Source organism: Salminus brasiliensis, chromosome 16, assembly GCF_030463535.1.
Source record: "Salminus brasiliensis chromosome 16, fSalBra1.hap2, whole genome shotgun sequence".
NCBI classification, from domain to species: domain Eukaryota; kingdom Metazoa; phylum Chordata; class Actinopteri; order Characiformes; family Bryconidae; genus Salminus; species Salminus brasiliensis.
This window is the reverse complement of record NC_132893.1, coordinates 29,960,485-29,981,313: the sequence shown is the minus strand read 5'-3', so window position 1 is coordinate 29,981,313 and position 20,829 is coordinate 29,960,485. Positions and strand designations below refer to the sequence as shown.

Sequence of the window (20,829 nt, the reverse complement as noted above, 5' to 3'; positions counted from 1 at the left end):
CAAAGGGGGACCAACTTCATATTAATGCCTATGGATTAAGAACGGGATGTCATAAAAGCTAGGTGTAGTAGTAGGTGTAATGATTTCCCAATTTGCCCATGTAGTGTAGTGCACGCTTGGTGTAAAAGCACTGAACTCACCCAATAGGTTGCGGTCTGTTCTGATTGGGCTTTGGTTTGATGGGGACAGCATAAATATCAGGATGCTTCTGAGAGATTTCCAGCTGCAGGGAGAAGGAGAGGCTTTTCAGTAATGGTCTAAATCAGGGGGAATAGGGGTTTATCTAGAACTTCACAACAGCTCAATTCATTGCGAAATGACTCGTCAGATTACTTTGATGTGATTCAGAACTAATAACCAATACACCATTTTTGGAACGTTGGGTGGGTTGTACTGCAAGTTTGGAGAGTCAGAAGTAAACACTCTGATCAAATCAAATCGAATCATTGTTCGTTATGAGCCAAGAAATCAGTAGAAACCTGATTTACATCTGTATACCTCATGGTGGGCCAAATAAAGACACACAAGGGGAGACCAATCAGCCTACAGCAAGTAAAAATCGTGAAGAAATGTTCGATGCTTGGACCCCTAATGAATTTCTACACCTCTACTTGGCTGTGTGTATGCTTTTCATGTATGAAATGGCACAGGATACAGATAAAGTTCCTTTTGTACTGAATCACTTTATTCACCAAGTATTTGAGCTAATAAGCCAATCAATACGCATGCAAGCACATCTGAGAACATACTGGCAGAGTGTGGGTGGTGAAATGGAGAGAGAGGGAGAGACTAACCCGTGCGTTTTCGGCCTCCTGTAGCTCCAACATTCTCTGTGCTCTGGCCAGGTGGTCCATCTGCTCAAAGGCCTTCACCTTGCCCAGGAATGAGCGGCTGGCTGGATCTTCTACATCGGAGACGCGTTCCAGAGCTGGGGCAGGTGCAGGTGCAGGTCGACCAGAGAAGCTGGGCTTGAGGGCCACAGGAGGTGGAAGGGGTTTAGAGCTAACAGGGGTGTCACTGCTCACTGTGCTGCTGGAGTGTGAGTCAAAACTTCTGCTGTCACTGCCACGAGCATGAGACCTGACCTGGAACAAACATATTGGAGGAACAGTTTTCAGTGCTGTGGGGAAAGCCAGGTAGAATTGTATCAATATACATGAAGGTACACCAGTTAAACAGCCATAGTGTTTTGCGATGCAGCTATGAGGGTAATGTAGCTGCCAATTTTACTATGTAACATGGAGGCTTGCGTCTTTACACAACTGTGCCAAACCATGTTGAGGTGCTCAGTAATGTCTAATAGACTTGCTTATGTGCTTTTTTGACACTGTATAACTATTACCTCAAAAAAAAGAGATGGTTTATCAGATATTGTGGAGAAAACAACAAATGAATTCAATCCAATTCCATAACAAATCTAATCTGAAGCAGCACACACTCACTCACACACTGCAATGATGGTCTATTCTGAGCTCCTTATCCTAAGTGAAGAGCTTCAATTAAAACCAGCTCATCTAACATCTAAGACTGGTACTGGCCAATACTCAAGATACCATTTTCGGTAATGGAAAAATCTCTCTAATACAAATGGATAAAAGTATAGATGAAAATCAAAGTGGCTGTTACTGTTACCTACTTGGTTGTCCACTCTTAAACGTTAAAAACGTTTGTCAAAATTTCCCCCAATTATGGTGCGAACAATTAACCCACCCCATTGTAGCGCCCCCTAGCACTGCTCAGACAGTAAGGACCGTCTTAACTCCTGTCTCCTCCAATACATGCAAAGCCAGCCACTGCCTCTTTTTGAACTGCCGCCAACTTGGCATCGCCAGGCAACAGTCATGCCCCCAGCTCCACCGCACCAGCAACAGACGACCAGACCAGCCAATGTTGGCCAACGGCCAATTGTGCGCTCTTGGACTCCGGCCACTGATGGCAAAGCGGCATGGCTTGGGATTTGAACTTGTGCACTCTTTAAAAACCAAAAGACTTCACAGACTAAACACACCTTGGCTGATCAACTAGGCCAGTTGATGTGGGAAAACGGTTTAAAGTAAATGGGTGTGAAGAGGGTAAAAAGGAAGACCGGTGTAAGGCAGGGTTACCTTGGGGGGCTCTGGGACAAAGGAAGGAGGGGGACTAGGGTCTCGTAGCACCTCCCGGCTGCCAGCTCGCTTCATGCGGGGTACAGGAGCAGGTTTCTGCAAGGGGAGAGGGGGCAGGAGTGAGAAGGGTCACAGGGTCAAAACAGATATATAAAAAATAACAAATTAAAGGGAATATAATGTCTTATTTAATATGCAAATCAAGCAAGGCCATCACCAAACACACAAACAGTGCTCAGTTTGATATTTCACAACAACTGTATTTTACTCAGCCCACACACACACACACACACACACACACACACACACACACACAGTTAAGGTGTCTCACAGTTGGCTGCAATTTCACATGCATCCTGCAGAGGGGAGCCCTAAACACTGACAGATCCAAGAGTTTAGAGGTACTGACAGTGGATGATGCCTGCCCTCAACTCAGCACCCCGAACTCCCTTGCCCGACACTGCAGGCTCGCCTATTCTAAAGAGCACTCGCCAACTGATGCCTGTCCTCTTATCAATCAGTCTGAGCTTCCTCGCCTGTGATGGCTTCATCTGGAGCTGATCATCTAATTTCAGCCCCGTGGTTCAGTCCAGTTCCTGGACACAACCCGGCTCTGGTTCCAGCATCATTGATGGGTTCTGTTTCTGTACCATGGACTGCTCTGGTTCCAGTAGACCGGGATGTTTTAGTTCTGGTTATCTGGGTTGCTCCATGCCCAGCTCCCTGGGTATATGCACCCTATTAGCTTCGTTTCCTGTGCCCCGGGGTGAGATCCTCCAGTTCCAGTTCTGATGCCCTTGTGAACCCTCCAGTGCAGATCCCCACAGTGATTGGATTCACTGTTCTTTGTGTTGTTTGGGTATGGATATATCTGCACTCTATCACCCAATCTTACATATTCTGATGAAGAGTTAACAAATAGGTTAACCATGGGGAAGGCACTACTACTCTGTCCTGGCACCAAAGTGGTTAAATGAACTTCCTCTGTGTGTCCGAACGGCAGAACTGCTCACAGTCTTCAAACGCAAACTGAAAACCCACCACTTCCAAGAGTACTTGGGCAAAGGGTGGTGTATGCTGAGAGTTGGGGTCTCCATACTAACTTTTGTATTTAGTAATATCCAAGCTTAGAGGTATCTTTTGGACCCTAATCTATGCACAATTGCTAAAGATATTTTCTAAATAAACAGTAAAGCACTTTTGTAAGTCGCTCTGGATAGAAGCGTCTGCTAAACGCTTTAAATGTAAATGTAAAAGATTAATGAGAAATTAAAGCCAATTCAGTTTACATTTTTACATTTCATTGCATGTGTAAACTTGTGCACTCATGTTCCCTTCTGCCTCCACAGAATTTCCATCATCAGAGTAAATCTATAATAGTAATGACTGATATTTGTACTGTTACCACCTCACCTCATCAGGCAGCACTGGTTCAGAAGAGCGGCTGGTCCCAGACACCAGCGGCTCATCCGTGGGCTCGTCAAGCTCGTTATCTGTGTAAGCTCCTCCTTCATCAGCGGTGTCCTCATAATCACTGGTCAGGCGGCTGTCCATGCTGAGGTAGTCTGCGCTCATGGCCGACAAGTAGGACATGCGGTCGTCATGAAGGTCCAGGTCCTCCTCAGGGCCATCCAGCTAAACATCGGTGGAATGTTAAAAGTTATTAAATGCTCATTTGACAAATGAGACATGTTTCAGATAGACTGAGAAAACTCTGCCTTCAGGTGCTTAGTCTCTTACTTTGCCCTCACAGACCCACACGGCTCTGTTCTGCTGTTCACGAATGGTGTCCTTCAGAGCTCCATACCACGCATCATGTGCAGAGTTCAGATCCACTGTGTCTATAAAGAAAATTATAGTAAAAATGCTCATCAGGGTCATGAATCTCATGATCCTTGGCTACTTTGTGTCTGCATTACACAAGTCAAGGTTATGCTAGTAGTGATGATGAGGTTCCTCAAGACTGACTAGTGAAGAGGTGGGAGCAGGCCTTCCTCAGTTTCACTGCCTGCTCGTAGAGTTTGCGGGAGCTGCGGTTGGAGCCAGGCACCAGACGGTTCCTCATGGCCTTCACCCCCTGCTTGCTGTCTGGGTTGAGGAAAACTACGATGGGGTACCACTGGGTGTAGTTCAAGGTGTCCACAGCCTTTGGAGCTACATCGAGTAATGCATGCTTGTCCTGGGAGACAGGAATAAAGAGATAACCAAGGCAGTCAATTTCAGTACTCTTCATAACAGTGATCACAAGCCCTGGTGATCTACAGCATATGTCCATATATTTGTGGAGACCCCTTCTAATCGAACACACACACACAAACACTAGTCCTTGTAGAGAAGTACTGTAAACAGAAAAGAATAGACTTTCTGGAGGTTAAACATGAACCTACTGGCACCTAGCCTAATGCAAGGCGTGGGCTACAGCATTGAGCTGTGGAGGAGTGTTCAGACTTTGGGGACGAGGTGGAGTGATGATCATCCAACATCCGGACCTCACTAATGCTGTTGTCACAAAGTTCAATCAAATCCCCACAGCAATGCTCCAAAATCTAGTAAAAAGCCTTCTTCCATGGACAGTAGAGACAGTTACTCCAACAAAAGCAGGATAAACTATTTTTAATACTCAGAAGAAACAACGAATGAGCAGGTGTCCCAAAACTTGTGACCAAATAATGTGCCTTTCTTACATTCTAGCTCCAAAAAGCACACCAGCTCCAGCAAATGAACTTATCAGACGTTCTCGAGAGGCTGGATCAGAGGTATTTTGTGGAGTATTTTGTGAATTATTTTGTGGATAAGGGGCAGAATGGTAGGTGCAGATTGGAACTAAACCCTGCAGGAAGGATCACCAGGGGAAACAAAACTGGGAGGTTGTATCTTACCTGTTCAATGATATGTCGTATGGTGTTCAGTCTCACCACTCCTGAGGATTTCTCAGAGCCTGCGTCTTTGGGTTCCGTCTCTATGAACAGGCACACACACAAACAACAATTAGTGTTTCAAGATAACCTGGCCAGTGATTTTAACCCTTCCCAGCAGATTCCATCATGTCATTCAGCACTTACTAGCAAGAACAAACTCCTCCGGCATATCATTAGCTAACTTCTCATTGGCCGCATCTGCGATCGGACCAAAAATAACCACAGGCCTTCTGAACCCAGCTGCAGAGCAGAAGAGACAACAGCGGTCAGACAAAAATAACATTATTTTGGTTTAAATGCATCAGCAAAACCATTGGGGGGGTGGGTATAGGGTTCGTAGCGTCCATACCCTCTCGCAGCACCACCCTCTCGTATGCTGGGAAGCGAGTGGTGACCGGGTTGGCAGTCAAGTCTTCTCTGCTTTTGCGCAGGTCCTTCTTCTTGCCTGCTCTTTGACCTCTCAGCCTCCAGAAATCCCCTCTGTCATTGCCTGCTCCTTTCTGGGCACTCTGCACGTTGGCCATCTGTTCAGCCCTGTTAGTGCGAGGCAACACACCACAGTCAATCAGTTGTGTGTACACACACACACACACACACACACACACACACACACACACACACACACACACACACCTCAATTTAAGTTAGTAAAGCATTGAGCTGTTCATGGAATAATCTTTGCCTATGTTGTTGAGCAACCTACACCTACTGTTAATGAACTACATGGGGAAAAATGTGCAATTCATGGCATCCAGTGATTCCTAACTATCACTTGCTTATATGAGCAAAGTTAACGCTATTGGCTCCCTTTCCGTTCCATGGCCAGCAGCTTAGCAATGCATTCTGGTCCATATTCAAATCATGTAGTGAGCAATTCACTAGATATGACCAGTTAAGTGGGGATGATCATAACAACCTCAAAATCTGCAGAATTCAGAATCTAGTAAAACAGGTTTTTGCTTTACAAAGACCATTAAGCACAGATATATTTACACACACACACACACACACACACACACACACACACACACACACACACACACACACACACACACACACACCTGCTCTTGCTGGGGATGATTCCCTTCTCTAGCAGCTGGTTGTCCTTGTCGGTGCGGATGGCCAGCCAGCTGCCCAGTTTGCCATCATATAGTGTGTCCACCACCTTAAATACCTCTCCCCTGGTGAAGGCCAGGCCCTGTGGGGCATCTTTCTCATGGTCAAAATGAGTTCTGATGAAGAAGTTATCCCCTCTGCCTGAACTCAGGATGTCACTATAAACTGCAGCAAACAAAACAAATGGTTTTCAGAATACAGTGGATTTTACATCAGATACAACATTCAGCTATAATAAACCTGATTCAGAATTTAAATGAATATATTGAACGTACATATAATTTATTTCACAAATTACTTCGTTATTAAAATAATGCATAGCCATTACACAGCTACACTGAAATACTACAGCTAAGATGGCAAATTTCTAAAGGCCATTAACTATTAAACTGCTGAACAATGTTCATGTTCTAAAATCAAAGCACTGCCCGATTAAAGTGATGTTAGTGTCAATAAGTCAAATCCAAAGGTGTCAATTAAGGCATTGCCAAAAATGGTCAACTCACTATATTTAAAGTAGATAGTTTTGACAAAGGTCATAATTCCATAATCATAGACTGATCTCCAGGTCACCAGGGGGCAGCAGAGTAGTGATAATCAACAAACTGGCTGCGTTTGTAATATTTCTATCTACACAGTCATATGGTAAAGGCACGTTGGTCAATGGCTAGAAATGGCCCAATACATTTCATGACCACTAAAAGAGAATGACAGTATGAAAAGAAAGGTGTCACAGAGGCCCCGTTTACTGGCCTTACTAGCCTTTCTGCTTCTGTCTTGACTCCAGCTAATCAGTGTTTTGAAGAGGTTAGGCATATTTCAGCTGGCTCACTGCAGCAACCAGATCAAGATCCAATTCATGCCATTTAAAACAGTGTAAACAAAAAGTTGCCCATAGAGGCTAACATACCATCAGGTTTGCTCTGTGCCAGGATAGTGACATCCTCTCCTTTAGGGATCTCCAGCAAGTACAGCACTGCATCCTCTCTCACCATGCCTCTAAAGTCCATGCTATTTACCTGTAGAGGACAAATTAACAGATTTCTCAGTTAATCAGAAAAGTTAAACCCAACATTAAAGACTGTCCAAAAGGGAACCTTGCTCGTTTCCGAATTGGACATTTCCTAACTTAAGGAAAAGTTAAGTTAACTGGCAATGTGAGAAATACTGCTTTGAAATATCTGCTCTGAGCACTGGGTGGTTTTTCGAACCTTCATAATCTGATCTCCTGTGCGGAGTCCCTCCACTTCTGCAGGACTGTCCTCCTGAACACCCGCGATGAAAATGCCCACATCATTACCCCCTGCCAGTCTCAGCCCCACACTCTCACCCTTCTGGAAACGCACCATCACTGTGTTGGGCCTGAAGAGACAAAACATTTTCCCTTTATTTAAACACAAAGCTTATTTAATAAGTGCAATATCACCTATTCCAGATGCAGCCAAGACATGGCTGGAATCTGAACAGAAGATGTGGCTGGCCTAGAACAGGAGATGCTAAGCTAACACAGCTAACAAACTCGACTGTCACCAATATCATCGCATTGAAAAGAGCTCAAGCTCAATATAAATACAAACCCAAAAAGGTCTCTCAAGTCTCATAACACACCTAGACTATCATTTGATTGACACAGATGAATCAAATTGGCTTAGAATATGGTGTGATTCACTTAAGTATCTAACCATAAGAATGTCCAATTTAAGACTAAATGTATAAGGACTAGCCATGCCCTTTTTTAAAACTTGTTTATGCAGCTTTCATAGATTTCTGGGTGATTTCTGGGCGTGTTTACCAGGATGACATTGGTGACAAGTTGGGTCCACCGTTCATTAGCAATGTCAGCCTGGAATCTCCCATTCTAAACTAAAGAAGCACACATCAGATATCAAACATTTCTTGACAGACGTTGTGTTAATTTGGTTTGATTAAATGAACTTTCCTTTTAATTGGTTAATATTTAAAAATAGGTCTGTCAAATAATTAAAAAAAAAAAAAAATTTCATTCCCAATGGCTATATTCCCCCACCAGCTCCACCTTCAAGTTGATCCTAAAGAAATGTGCATTTTTTATCAGCTGTATGAGCGGACAGATGTATTATTTCCAACAATTACATTTTCAATGATTTCTATAAAATAATGACTGATTTCAACATGAATTTGTGCAAAACTGCCTCTGTTTTGAACCAGGGTTTGACAGGATCGCTAAAACTAATTAACAATAACAATAGGTTAATCCAACAAACCCGTATATCTCCAGGTCTTCTGGGCTTGGTCGAAGTGGCACCTTTGGAACAGCTTTGGGTTTAGGTGGAACACTAAGTTTCGGAGCAGCACTGACCACTGGAGCTGCTGATAAAAGAAAAAACAAAATCACTCAACCTCTCAACCGCCTTTCAGTGAAACAGACAAAAGATAGAACTGCTCTCAGAATGTGGGAGTATACCAGGAGGTTCCTCGACATGGGGCTCATCCTGCTCCACTGGAGGAGGTGGCAGTTCCTCTGGAGCTGTTCGGAATGGTGTTGGCTTGGCACCCATCTTAGCCAGTCTGTTCGGAGGCTCATCCCTGCAATGAACACAATATGAATCACTCACTCAAAAGCTCTTTTTCTAGCTGGATAAGAGAAAAGGTCAGGATAACATCCTGGCAATACCATCTGATTGCTGCCCTCTTTACAATAAATGTGCTCCCAAATATGCCCCTGGGAGAGCATCTCTGTCTTATGTAAGATAAACGTCATTTAAGATTTAATCAGATTAGATTTGTTCATAGAAAGTGAAATTTATGTAATTTTACCCATTTTACCAATTTTAGGACCCCCAAACACCTAGCACTAGGAGGGTGAGGACTAGCACATGCTTCCTCCAATGCACGCACAGTCAGCCTCAGCCTCTTTTAAAACTGCTGCTGATGTTTCAGAGCTGGGGAGCGGGTGCAGTGACATAGCTAATGGACACCTGTGACGGCAAACATCCCGCTGGGAGTGATGTGGGGAGAGAGTGCCATCTACCTGCCCAGAGAGAGCACTGCCAATTGTGCCCTCTCTGGCCTCGGCTACCGATGACAAGCAGCAAGCAATGCCAAATAATAAATACTTCTTAGTGGTGCGGTCAGCATTCCTGTATGAGTGTCAGAAGGTTCTTGTGGGGTTGGTCACCTTGGTTTTTCCCGGAGCCTCTCATTGGAGGAGTGCGAGGACAGGTCAGAGTGGTGTCCACGTCTGTCGTCTTGTGGAGAGTATGACCGATAAGATTCAATCTCAGAAATATCTGTGGAAAGCACATAAAAGACACTAAGTATAGAAGGGCTGTCCATTGCCAGCTCTACTGTGCCAAAGAACAGCAGACTTCACTGCTTTCTCAGCTCCAGCAGAACAGACTCAGGCCTGCTGAATATTAATCATTTCCATCTGTTTGTTTTTCTGTGCTTCTATTCTCCACTGCAATAAAGAAGGGATCAGACAAACTGCTCCAGCAGAAATCTAGTAAGAAACCCTTCCTGCTTAATATGGGACATGCCACACTAATAATAACAAGATGATTTTTTTCCTGCTGTTCACTATTTGGATTATGAGGGGTCTACAAAATGCTGCCAATGCGCGCTCTCCTCTTTGAAGGCAGTAAAGTGGGTCATTCTGTCTAGATGATTGGGCTTCCAGTCTAAAAGGTCCAGTAACCAGCTCTTTGCTTTTTAGTTGTACAAAACAGGTCTTAGAGACACTGACTATGCTCATCGTGTTTTTTCCAGATTAACTCTATGGCTAAACCTACAGCTAAAAAACAACAACAATAAAACAAAACAATAATGTCATACTGTATATTGCTTTGCATAGTTGAATAATGAAAGTTCAGTACATGGAAGTGACCCACTGTGGACCACTGTGAACATTGCTGTTCCTTCTTTAAAAGAAAATCTGGCATAACCAAAACAAAGCTATAAAACAGGCTGATTCCAAAAAATCCAAACTGTTACATCACAGTCTTGACCTAAACCCCGCCCCTACCGAAAGCTCCAGTCAAACCTGGAGAAACAGTAAAATGTGATGCCAACTTTAGCTGCTCTCCAGTTTTCACAACACCAGATTCTGCTGATCACCTCCGGACAGCTGGCATATTATGGGAATATGAGTTTCTACAGGAGCCAGGCCTCATATCTGCGCCTCTTTTCCTGTGCCAGGGTCCACAGGAAGGGGAGCTCAAACTCGGCACATGACAAAGCGAAAGCTGAAGGGAGCAAAATGGGGTCCATGCTAATAGAAAAGCTAACGCTAGCCGAGTGGCTTTTACCATCTCGTCTTCTCTATCGTCCGCTCACTCATTATTATTGGGGGCTGGCTAAAAGCTAATCGGCCATAATCTCTCCAGCTTGCTAACAGCACATTGCACTGAGAGGACAAAATGAGAGGACAGCAGCACTATTGGGTAAGAGTCAGGAATAATTACAGTGTTTTTGTTACAGTGATAACCCTCTTATAATATGTGAGCTCTGTGAGCAGTCTCCAGTGCCATAAAGCAGCCAATAAAAACTGAGGTTCGGCCTCACTCACCATCCAGCTCTGAATCACTGTCGGCCATAGGAGGCATCCGGACCAGAATCTGCCGGCGGTCCCTCTGCACCACAAGCTGCAGCTTCCCTCGAGACTTCTCAATCAGCTTCCCCGCATCACTCAGAGACAGATTCTCTGTGACTGTACCGTTGATCTGGGAAAGATGATGATGATGATGATTTTTATTAGACGCGTGACTGGATTGCATCACTCCAAAAATGTTCCAAAGTTCACATTTCCAAAACGCTTTCCATTGACTGAACAGAATCGAGAGACAGCGAGTAAGAATAAGAGAGAAAAGACATTCAGGTAGGTCAGAGCATTTCCTGATGCTGACCTTCAGAATGATGTCTCCCTCTTGCAGGTTTCCGGCTTTGGAGGCCAGTCCAGTGCTGGTCATCTCTTTAATGAAGAGCTGACTGCCCAAACGCAGGCCATATTCTGGGTAAAGGAGGAAAACACAAATGGAGAGTGTGATGGATGTACAATGAATGGACAAAAGTATTGGGACACATGCGCATTCATTGTTTATCCTGCTTTTGCTGGAGTAACTGTCTCTATTGTTCAGGGAAGGCTACTAGATGGATGATTGCCAACCAACCTCACCCCCAAATCACCCTAAAAGTGATGGATGGAGCACCATCATTCCAGAGAACGCTGTTCCACAGCTCAATTCTGGAGGGCTTTACATCCCTCTAGCCCACAAGTCCTTGTATCTCCATTTTTGTTGTTCTTCACTTTTTGACATTACTTCAATGTGACAGTTAGTCTGTATAACGTATCTAAAGATCATAATGAATGGACCAATAGAAATGCTCCGAAATATATTGGAATAAAATATTTCTACATTGACTTCCATTGACTTTAGAAAGTTGCTATTTTGGACATACAAGCTTGTGACATACAACAGTGACGTTATGCTTGAGTGATGTGATACTTTAGGCTTAATTAACTGAATTAGCCATGTATAACTTCTTAAGTTTGTTCTAGTTAACGTGGAAACCCTGGTTTCCACACCCGTGGCCTGAGTGTAATGCTATGGATGTGTATGGCTGTACCCTCATTAGGCCGGTTCTTCAGCAGCATGACGCTGACTGGTTTGTCCAGGGGTTCAGGGTCTCGTGGCGGAGGAGGGGAGGGTGAACGGTCGAGTCGGTCTCGGCTGCCACTCCTCTTCGGCGGCTCCTCTTGTCGGGGCTCATACTTCCTGTGATCTCTGTCTCTGTAGCGCTGGTCCGGGCTGTGCGTTCGGTCCAGAGTGTAGTCGCTACGATAACGGCGGTCAGGGCTGCGGCCTCGGTCACTGCTGTAATGGCGGTCAGGGCTGTAGTCCCGGTCCAGGGCATGTTCGCTACGGTAACGGCGGTCGGGGCTGCGGTCGCGGTCCAGGGTGCGGTCACTACGGTAACGATTGTCAGGACTGCGTTCTCGTTCCAGCAGTCGTCCTCGGCTGCCGTCCCGGCGATATTGCCCGTCGGAGCTGAGGTCTCGGTCTAGCGGCCGGCCACGGCTGCTGCGATCATAGTCATATTCTGAATCGGGGTAGCCACGCTCCGAAGCAGCGTCATGGTCTGGCCGGCTGTACACACTGCGTCGATCCTGGTCATAGTCGTAATAGTCATTGTAGTCGGGGTTACAGAAAACGCGATCGTCTGGGGAGGGCGCACGCTTTAGTATGTTGACAGGAACCCTCCGAGGCCTCTTTACAGTCTGTAGGAGGCAAATGAGGATGACAAACCATTACAGTGGATTTTTAGATTAAATTAGCTTTAAAAAGGGCCCATATTCTGTGACTGATCTATGTAAATGACTCCGATTGGAAAATTAGCCTAGGCTGAAAGGTGCAGAAATAATGTTTAACCTCAGACTAAAATCTAAAATTTCATTAATTCACTTTCAAAGCTTTCAAAACTCTGCAGTAACGACACTCTTTAAAATGTCTCACTCACTATTTTGGCGACTTTGCCGCACTTGCGCAGAGTCTGGACAGCAAAGGAGTGCGGGACGTTGTCCATGGGAGACGTGTTGACCTGGATAACTCTGTCGTTCTCACTATGGGCAGAAAGGAAACAGACAAACCTTCAGTACAACACTGAAGACTTACCAAATGAAGCCATTGTGAACAATATCATTACACTAATGGTTTATGATCATGTGCTTCTTACAACAGCAGGCCATCGGCAGGTCCTCCCTGGAGCACATCAGATACAGTGATTGAGGTTTCTCCGTTTTCTGCATTTGGATTGTCTCTCCCACCAGATACAGCGATACCAAACCCCATTTTGGTGTCCTACAAAGAAAAACAGGCTTCATTTCATTTCCAGCAGTCCGTATTCAATCAAAAACAGTCCATTCAGTAATCACGCTACTCTACAAACTACTCAAACACTCACCTACCCCACAGGTCATACCTCCAAGATACACACAGGCTTATTTTAATGGATTGGACTTCGGTTATTTTAAGCCTGATATAGTTCCGAACCTGTGCAGTGTACAGTGTGTGTTTTACGCTGTAAAACCTGGTTGTGATAACAAGCAACTGAGCTGGATTCATTCAACTCAAACAAATACTTTCAATTAAATAATGGTTTATTCAATGTATTTATCTGAGTTGAATAAACCCAGCTCAGTTGCATGTTACCACATGTAGTAATGTGAATGTGAAGAACACAGCTGTAAAAACAAAGGATCGGAACTGAAATCAGGCTTAAAATAACCCAATCCATTAAAATAATCCATTAAAATAAGCCACTTAACAGATAGCATTCCCAGTCCGCAGGAGTGAGGAGAGTTCTCAAAAGTCTGCAGTGTGGGACTATTTTACAGTGGAACATTAAAACTCACTTACTTTGGTATCACTTTACTAGGACAGTCCTTTATTAGATGCCTCGTAGATTCTCACCTGACTTTCAAACATCATTCAAATGAACTCTAAGATGAATGTAAATGTAATTAAATTCAATTTTATTTATCTATAGCTTTTTACAACAAATGTTGTCACAAAGCAGCTTTACAGAGATCCGGGTCCGACCCCCTTTTGAGCAAGCTAGTGGCAACAGTGGCAAGGGACTCCCTCGGGTCGAGAGGACGAAACCTTAAGAGGGACCAAGACTCAAAAAGGGGAACCCATCCTCCTCATCCTCCTAAATGATGTCTATTCAATGTCTATTGAATGAAACTCTACAGCTGACCCTTGAAACAAGCCTAGATCCTTAAATGTAACCCTAACCTAACATTAAAAGGGTATAGACATTCGAAAGTCTTTTACATTCAACTTACAGTTCAGGTGCATATAAGAGACATTTAGTTGAATGGCAGGTGAGCATCTATTAGGCATCTACAAGTAAAGCGTTATCGTTACTTTTACTCCAGACAGTTAATAGGTATTCCATGTGCAATTCGTGTACACTGTTCGTGCACTATATACCATGATGCATTGTGGGACTGTTTAACTGTTTGTTTGTTTTTTTACCACTACAAAAAGCCAGAAGCCTAAAGTAGTGCACTATATAGTGAACAGAGCACAGTTTGGATACAGCTAAAGATTCTAGCTGTATTACTCTGGAGCCATTAGATCTGAGGAAAACAACAGAAGTGCATGTACACACGCACGCGCACACACGCACGCGCACACCAACGTACCTGCTGGCCCTGCGCTCATGGGATTAGGGCCGTGATTTGATGAAATCTCTAAACCCTTCCCGACCCACACACTAAACAATCATACAACCTACTGCATTAGCCCTGCTCAACCAGATGGCCCAGAGAGAGGCAGAGAGAGCGAGTGAGACACAAAACAAGAGTGCGAAAGTGTGCACAAGAGAGAGAGAGAGAGAGAGAGAGAGAGAGAGAAATCAGTGACGGAGCGCATGATTGAGACACTACCTGCTGGGTGGGTGGCTGAGTAAGAGTCAAGATCGCTTAAAAAGGGGCTTTAAAAGGAACCGGTTTCCAGTAAGGACACTTTCATCTGCATCTGAAGAGCTGTAGTGGTCACTGTAGTGAAGGGGGCGGTGTCCGACGATGTAAAGGGTGGTTAGGTCACATTATATGGCTACAATAAGACCTTTACAGTTTTTAAAGACCAAAGCATAATGATACACATGCAACGCTGAAGACACCCTCTGTGTTTAGACAATGAACACCACCCATTATGCAGCTGAGAGGACATGTGAACTTACAATACATGTCCAGATGTTTGTGGACACCCCTTCTAATGAATGCATTTAACTACTACAGCTAGCACTCATCAATGAACCAGATGTGCAAATGCACACACACACAAAGCTTATCTAGTCCCTGTAGAGAAGTCTTGTCAATACAATAGGAGACTCTGGAGCAGATAAACATGAACCTATTGGCTCCAGGTCTAATGCCAGGCGTGGGCTAGAGGGGTATAAAGCCCCCCCCCCCCAGCATTGAGCTGTGAAGCAGTGGAACTGTGTTCTCTGGACTGATGGCTGGTCCTACATCCAATACTTTTGGGATGAGGTGGGGATGAGGCGGGGTGGTGATCATCCAACATCTTAACGTCACTAATGCTCTTGTTGCTGAATGCAATCAAATTCTCACAGCAATGATCCATAATTGAATCGAATAAACTGTAATCATCCTTGATTTCAGAAGAAACAATGAATAAGCAGGTGTCCCAATACTTTTGTCTATATAGTGTATTTTAACTTTAAAACGTATCATTGAACCAGGGATGCCCAAATGTTTGCATAAGACTGTATCTGTTTCTCTTCACACACACACACACACACACACACACACACACACACACACACACACACTTCATTGACAGATATGCATTCCTGTTTGGGTCTCCAGTCTGATGCTGTTTAGATGGGTTCACTCCATTATGACGGTTTTATCTGTGTGGTATGACTGAAAAGCTCTGTGTCTCATCAGTCCTGCTGCAGCACTCACTCACCCGCTGTAAGGTCACCGTGTACTGCTCCCACACCGTCTCCTCCATAACTGGGTTCTGAGGGGGGGAAAAAAAAGATGCAACATGAGGGAGATGAAAGAGACTGTCGGATTGCACAGCTGCCATGCAGGCCTTCCCGCAGGCCCCCGTGCTTGTGAACCATATTCACCATCACACTGAAAACTGCAGTTATGAAGAAAATCTGCTTTCAGGCCCAACTTGCTGAGTGGGAGCGTATAAATACACAACAGCTGAATATTATGGGATTGCTTCCCCTCGGCTCTCACACTGTAATATTCCAGAATTTACCTCCTCATTCAACACACACACACACACACACACACACACACACACACACACACACACACACACACACACACAGTGATTATGATTACTGCTCTTTAATCTCCTCAGCTTTAAATATGCATAGAACTGTTGTCCTTAATAATCCTTAACCTAGAATCCAACACACACGCACTGCTGTGTTTAAAGGAATTATTGAAGACCCATCCCTCACCCCCCAAAAACAAAAAAGATATATTACATATATACATATGAATATTATGACCTCCTACCCAACAGTATGTTAGGTAGGTGTAAGGTATTAGGTGACGAAAGGTGTTCGCTATAGTGGTTAACTGCTCCACAGTGGAGCGTTCACTATGGTGGCTCCAGAACATCCTACAAAGTATGTGATTTCCAAGATGCACGATGCCCTGTCATCAAATTGCGTAATTTGCCCATGGTGGTCACTGTGCACTCTGCTACAGCTGACTGGTGTGCTCGCTTATTTATACGTGCAGCAAACCCCGTTCACCTGGCATCTGTGATGTCCTGGGCCAGGGGTGGTCATAATATTCTGATTTGACTACGACGGTGGGCGAAGGGTGGTAGCATCTTGAAAACTGCTAACTTTGTGGGATGTTCTAGAGCTGCTGTAGTAAGGGTGTACAGAGAATGGACTTCTAATGTATAACAGTGGTGCCCCATTGGCCACTAATGCTGGAGGGGAACGACGATTCTGGCGAGGGGGTACAGAACAATCAATGCACCCCAGAGGACCAGTTAAACTCTCAAATGAGAACCTTTGGTCACCTAATACAGTCCATGCCACAGTGTCATGTCATCCGAGCCAAAGGCGGTTAAAGTAAGGAAGTAGTTGAGCTCTTGTGAGAGAGTTTGCTTGGTTCCGGACTTTTCCTGGACGCTCTCCCAGCCAGCACAGTGTAGATGTGTTTAATTCCATCATCAGCTCACCTGATTTACCATCATTAAGCACTGATTTACCAAAACCAGGTTTTGGATGAGAGCTAGAAATAATACTAGACTCCATGAGGAGAACTTTGGAGATGTTTTAATGAACACTGTATTACGTTATTAGGGATGTTATTAGTATTTATACACTAATACTAGTGTTTCACAATGAGAATGGTATCTTATCTGGGCATTAAGCCTTTATGCCTACAAACACCATGACCTCCTGGACTTCTATGGGATATGAAACAAGGTTTGGATTTATCCTTAAAATGTACTGGTGATGCAGCATCACAGATCTTTAAGAGTAAGACCTGAACTGTTTTGGTAGAACTGGCCTGAAGACTGTTTACTGCTGTGGATGCAGTGATGTGCTTCTAGAAATAATAATTTTCACCTGCTTCTCCATGATGCCACAATATCAGGTCACAATATTAAAGATATTTTATTAGGATATATTATTGAGATAATTTAATACTTAATCTTGTTGGTTAAAATGATTAAATATTTATTCAGAATCCATTACTTTGTTTTTGCTGCTTGCAGGTGCACAAGACTAACATGTACCTGGAAATAGATGCGTTTTTTTGTTCCCTTTAAATGGAGAAATTGACGTGTAAAGAAAAAAATAAAATAAAATAAAAAATATCAAATTGCATATGCATATATGGAAAAGAAAATGCATAAACACTACATGCACACACACAGCTTGTCTAGTTCCTGTAAAGAACTACTGCCAGTAGAATAGGACTCTCTTAAGCAGGTAAACATGATCCTATAGGCACCATGCCTAATGCCAAGCGTGGACTAGACAGGTATAAAGCACCCCAGCATTGAGTAAGGTGAGGAAGGGTGGTGATCATCATCCAACATCCTGACCTCACTAATGCTCTTGTTGCTGAATGCAATCAGATCCCCACAGCAACGCTCTGCTCCAAAATCTAGTAGAATGCCTTCTGTGGGCAGTAGAGACAGTTATTCCAACAAAAGCAGGTTAAACCTTTTTTTTAATGCCTAAAACTTTGGAAGAAACAATGAAAGTTCAGGTGTCCCAATACTTATGTTCATATAGTGTACATAAAATACAAACACTCCAAAAAATCCAGTTTATCTAAGCCTATATAAACTCATTATCAACGCAGCTCTATGGTGAATAGCACTCTACAATCTCCACAGTAAGCATCAATCCAGGCCTTTCAACCTTTACTAACTCCAGCAAACTGACTGTCTATGGTACCCGACCGTGTGCCGCAGATACAGCAGATATAGTGAAAAACACTGAAGTATTTCTTTAAAGAAGTTTTAAAAACCCATCAAAATTCACTGAACTCCTCCCACAACAGAGCTAAAGTTAGCCAAACTCTGATCAACAGTTCTCCGCAGAACCGGCGGCTGCACTGAGAGTGAACGAAGGTGGTCTTACGATGCCCTGGAGGATGCGGATGGCTTTGACCGTGTGGACCCATTTCCTGTGCAGCGACAGTACCGTCTTCATGCTGTCCTTCGTCCCACCGGCACGGCGTCTCTATCTGTCCAAGCGACCTCTCCGCTCATCCACACAATTCCTCTATCTGCTCTTGACGTAAGAGAAATGCTGCTGGCCTACATTCTGCTCAAATCCCACTGTCTACCGCCACCCAGGGCAGACAGAGTTGTGTGAAAAAGAGGGCAAGCAAGAGAGGACGACACCATGTCACTCTCTCCCTCTCTCCCTCTCGTGCAAACATGCACCTCTTCCCTAAAGCCCGTCCGCCACCGCTGCAGCGTTTAGAGAGGAAACAGCAGCTTTATGGGTTGCTTTTTAAAAAAGTACACTGGAGCACAAATCCCTTCACGCAGTGAAGATGTGCTGGATATGTGAAGCCTGGCACCAGCTCCAACTCTCTCCTGCAGAGAAATAATAACAACACTGATTTTGGACACATTCCCACTGGATAAGCGGGATGATGTGTGGAGAGAAAGCGCGAGAGGGAGAGCGCGAGAGCACTTGACTCAGAACATTAATAATAATTATGGCCTGGGGGATTAGTGGTCTAGTACACCTCTGTATGTATAGAGGGGGATGCGGGCAGTGAAACCCTTTTTGGTCCAATACAGAACCAGTTTCTGAAAAGGTTCTATCCAGAACCAGAATCTACAAAATATATGTTTCACCAATCCCAATAACCCTTTAATCAGGCAAGCTAGACGGTGTCACAATTTCTACCTTTACCAAAGAACCATTAAAAGCACCTTTTTTTAAGCACAGGATTAGAAACAAAAGGTTTTATCTAGGTCCAGGTTCTACTAAATGTTTTCACAAATTCGAAGAACCATTTTAACCAGCCAAAGAAACCTTTAAGTATTCAGTTGGTTTATCAAGTTGTCATGGTTCTATTCAGAACAGCTGTCTTTACCAAACAACCACTGAAGAACCCTTTTTTAAAAGTGCAGGATAAGAAACAATTGTTCTATCTAGAACCATCCACAAAATGTTTTCCACCAACAATTTAAAGAACCCTTTTAACAGGCAAAGAAACCTTTAAGTATTCAGTTGGTTTATCAAGTTGTCATGGTTCTATTCAGAACAGCTGTCTTTACCAAACAACCACTGAAGAACCCTTTTTTAAAAGTGCAGGATAAGAAACAATTGTTCTATCTAGAACCATCCACAAAATGTTTTCCACCAACAATTTAAAGAACCCTTTTAACAGGCAAAGAAACCTTTAAGCATTCAGTTGGTTTATCGAGTTGTCATGGTCCTATTCAGAACAGCTGTCTTTACCAAACAACCACTGAAGAACCCTTTTTGAAAAGCGCTGGATGAGAAACAATTGAGCAGCAACTGCAGTGGCTCAGTGGTACTAGAGTAAAAATACGATGCTCAAGCCTGCTTTATTAGTGTGATATTGACATTCATTCATTTCATGTAAGAGTTGATTCACTGCTTCATTACATTTGGATTACATTTATGTTGGGGGCATTTACGCTCCTATAACAGCCTATTAAGCAGAAGAATGCAAGGACATTCTTGATCTTTGTTCTCAGTTATATCCAAAAATGCTCTAACCGCTGTGTTTATTGTGTGCTGTCCGTTCAAGATGCTCCACAAGAGTCTTTTTGGGTGCTTTAGCTGAATCCAGCCGAATTAAATAGAAAACCGCACAGTCTTTACCTCACGTCACATCAGAGCTTATACACTGAGACAATACTGCCCAAACAGTTCTGCACCAGTTAAATATGCCAACCATCACACTCCATTTAAATCTGTAGCACAGCAGCCGCTATCGCTGTTCTGATCCGCAGTGTCTCGCTAACAAAGCTCCACATCTTATCTCAGAAAGGATTAAAGTGTATTGAAGCCAGACCCACTCCTCATCACCGTGGTAACCACAGGGATTATCACAGAATGATGTTACACAAAAAAAGGAAGAGGCGCTTGTTTTTTACGCTGACTGCACCAATGTCCTACAGCCGTCAGAAGGAACGCTCTCCGACACATTCGCATTCACACAGCAGGTAAAGTGGCCCAAAGCCGATGTTCTCATCAAATACATTTATTTTATTTATTTATTTTTCAATATTAGGACCTATATCAGACATTCAGTTTTTCAAACCCTGAGCAGTTGAGATATGTGCCTTTTAATTTGACTTCTTCATTCTACTAATCCAGGCTTGAACAGTACAACCAAACACTGTTAGGTCAAGTCTCCGGTGCAGAATATGGGTAGGACATTACACAGTAGTGCAAGGATGATAGACCAAACACAAGGCAGGCCACAAAAACAATAAATGCAATAAATACAAATATATACAAATACAAATATGAAGGCTGGGTGATTAAGGTCCAACTTAAGTTACGATACTAACAGTAAAATAGAATAAATATGTAAATGGATAGGTAAACAAACTAAATAATTTTGGGATGATTTGGGAAGTTGGGGATGAGGTGGGGTGGTGATCATGCAACATCCTCGGACC

General features: G+C 43.7%; 1 protein-coding gene across 4 annotated transcripts in view; it reads right to left on the bottom strand.

The window, feature by feature from the left end:
- tjp2a (tight junction protein 2a (zona occludens 2)) overlaps positions 1 to 20,829 on the bottom strand; it is a 44,671-nt gene that overhangs the window by 2,298 nt on the left and 21,544 nt on the right. For 3 of the 4 annotated variants that reach the window (XM_072659204.1, XM_072659205.1, XM_072659202.1), the window contains 21 exons: positions 15,619 to 15,672; positions 12,851 to 12,975; positions 12,635 to 12,737; positions 11,744 to 12,395; positions 11,023 to 11,126; positions 10,686 to 10,839; positions 9,297 to 9,408; positions 8,583 to 8,704; positions 8,383 to 8,488; positions 7,351 to 7,501; positions 7,050 to 7,158; positions 6,085 to 6,304; positions 5,373 to 5,557; positions 5,168 to 5,263; positions 4,985 to 5,064; positions 4,074 to 4,284; positions 3,846 to 3,946; positions 3,519 to 3,740; positions 2,106 to 2,201; positions 795 to 1,085; positions 141 to 223 (listed from right to left, as the gene is read on the bottom strand). In XM_072659204.1, the coding sequence (XP_072515305.1) occupies positions 141 to 223; positions 795 to 1,085; positions 2,106 to 2,201; positions 3,519 to 3,740; positions 3,846 to 3,946; positions 4,074 to 4,284; positions 4,985 to 5,064; positions 5,168 to 5,263; positions 5,373 to 5,557; positions 6,085 to 6,304; positions 7,050 to 7,158; positions 7,351 to 7,501; positions 8,383 to 8,488; positions 8,583 to 8,704; positions 9,297 to 9,408; positions 10,686 to 10,839; positions 11,023 to 11,126; positions 11,744 to 12,395; positions 12,635 to 12,737; positions 12,851 to 12,975; positions 15,619 to 15,663 (3,368 nt within the window). In that variant the 5' untranslated portion in view covers positions 15,664 to 15,672. Of the gene's footprint in view, positions 1 to 140; positions 224 to 794; positions 1,086 to 2,105; positions 2,202 to 3,518; positions 3,741 to 3,845; positions 3,947 to 4,073; positions 4,285 to 4,984; positions 5,065 to 5,167; positions 5,264 to 5,372; positions 5,558 to 6,084; positions 6,305 to 7,049; positions 7,159 to 7,350; positions 7,502 to 8,382; positions 8,489 to 8,582; positions 8,705 to 9,296; positions 9,409 to 10,685; positions 10,840 to 11,022; positions 11,127 to 11,743; positions 12,396 to 12,634; positions 12,738 to 12,850; positions 12,976 to 15,618; positions 15,673 to 18,292; positions 18,528 to 20,829 lie in introns of those variants that run through there. The other variant, XM_072659203.1, reaches the window with a different exon arrangement.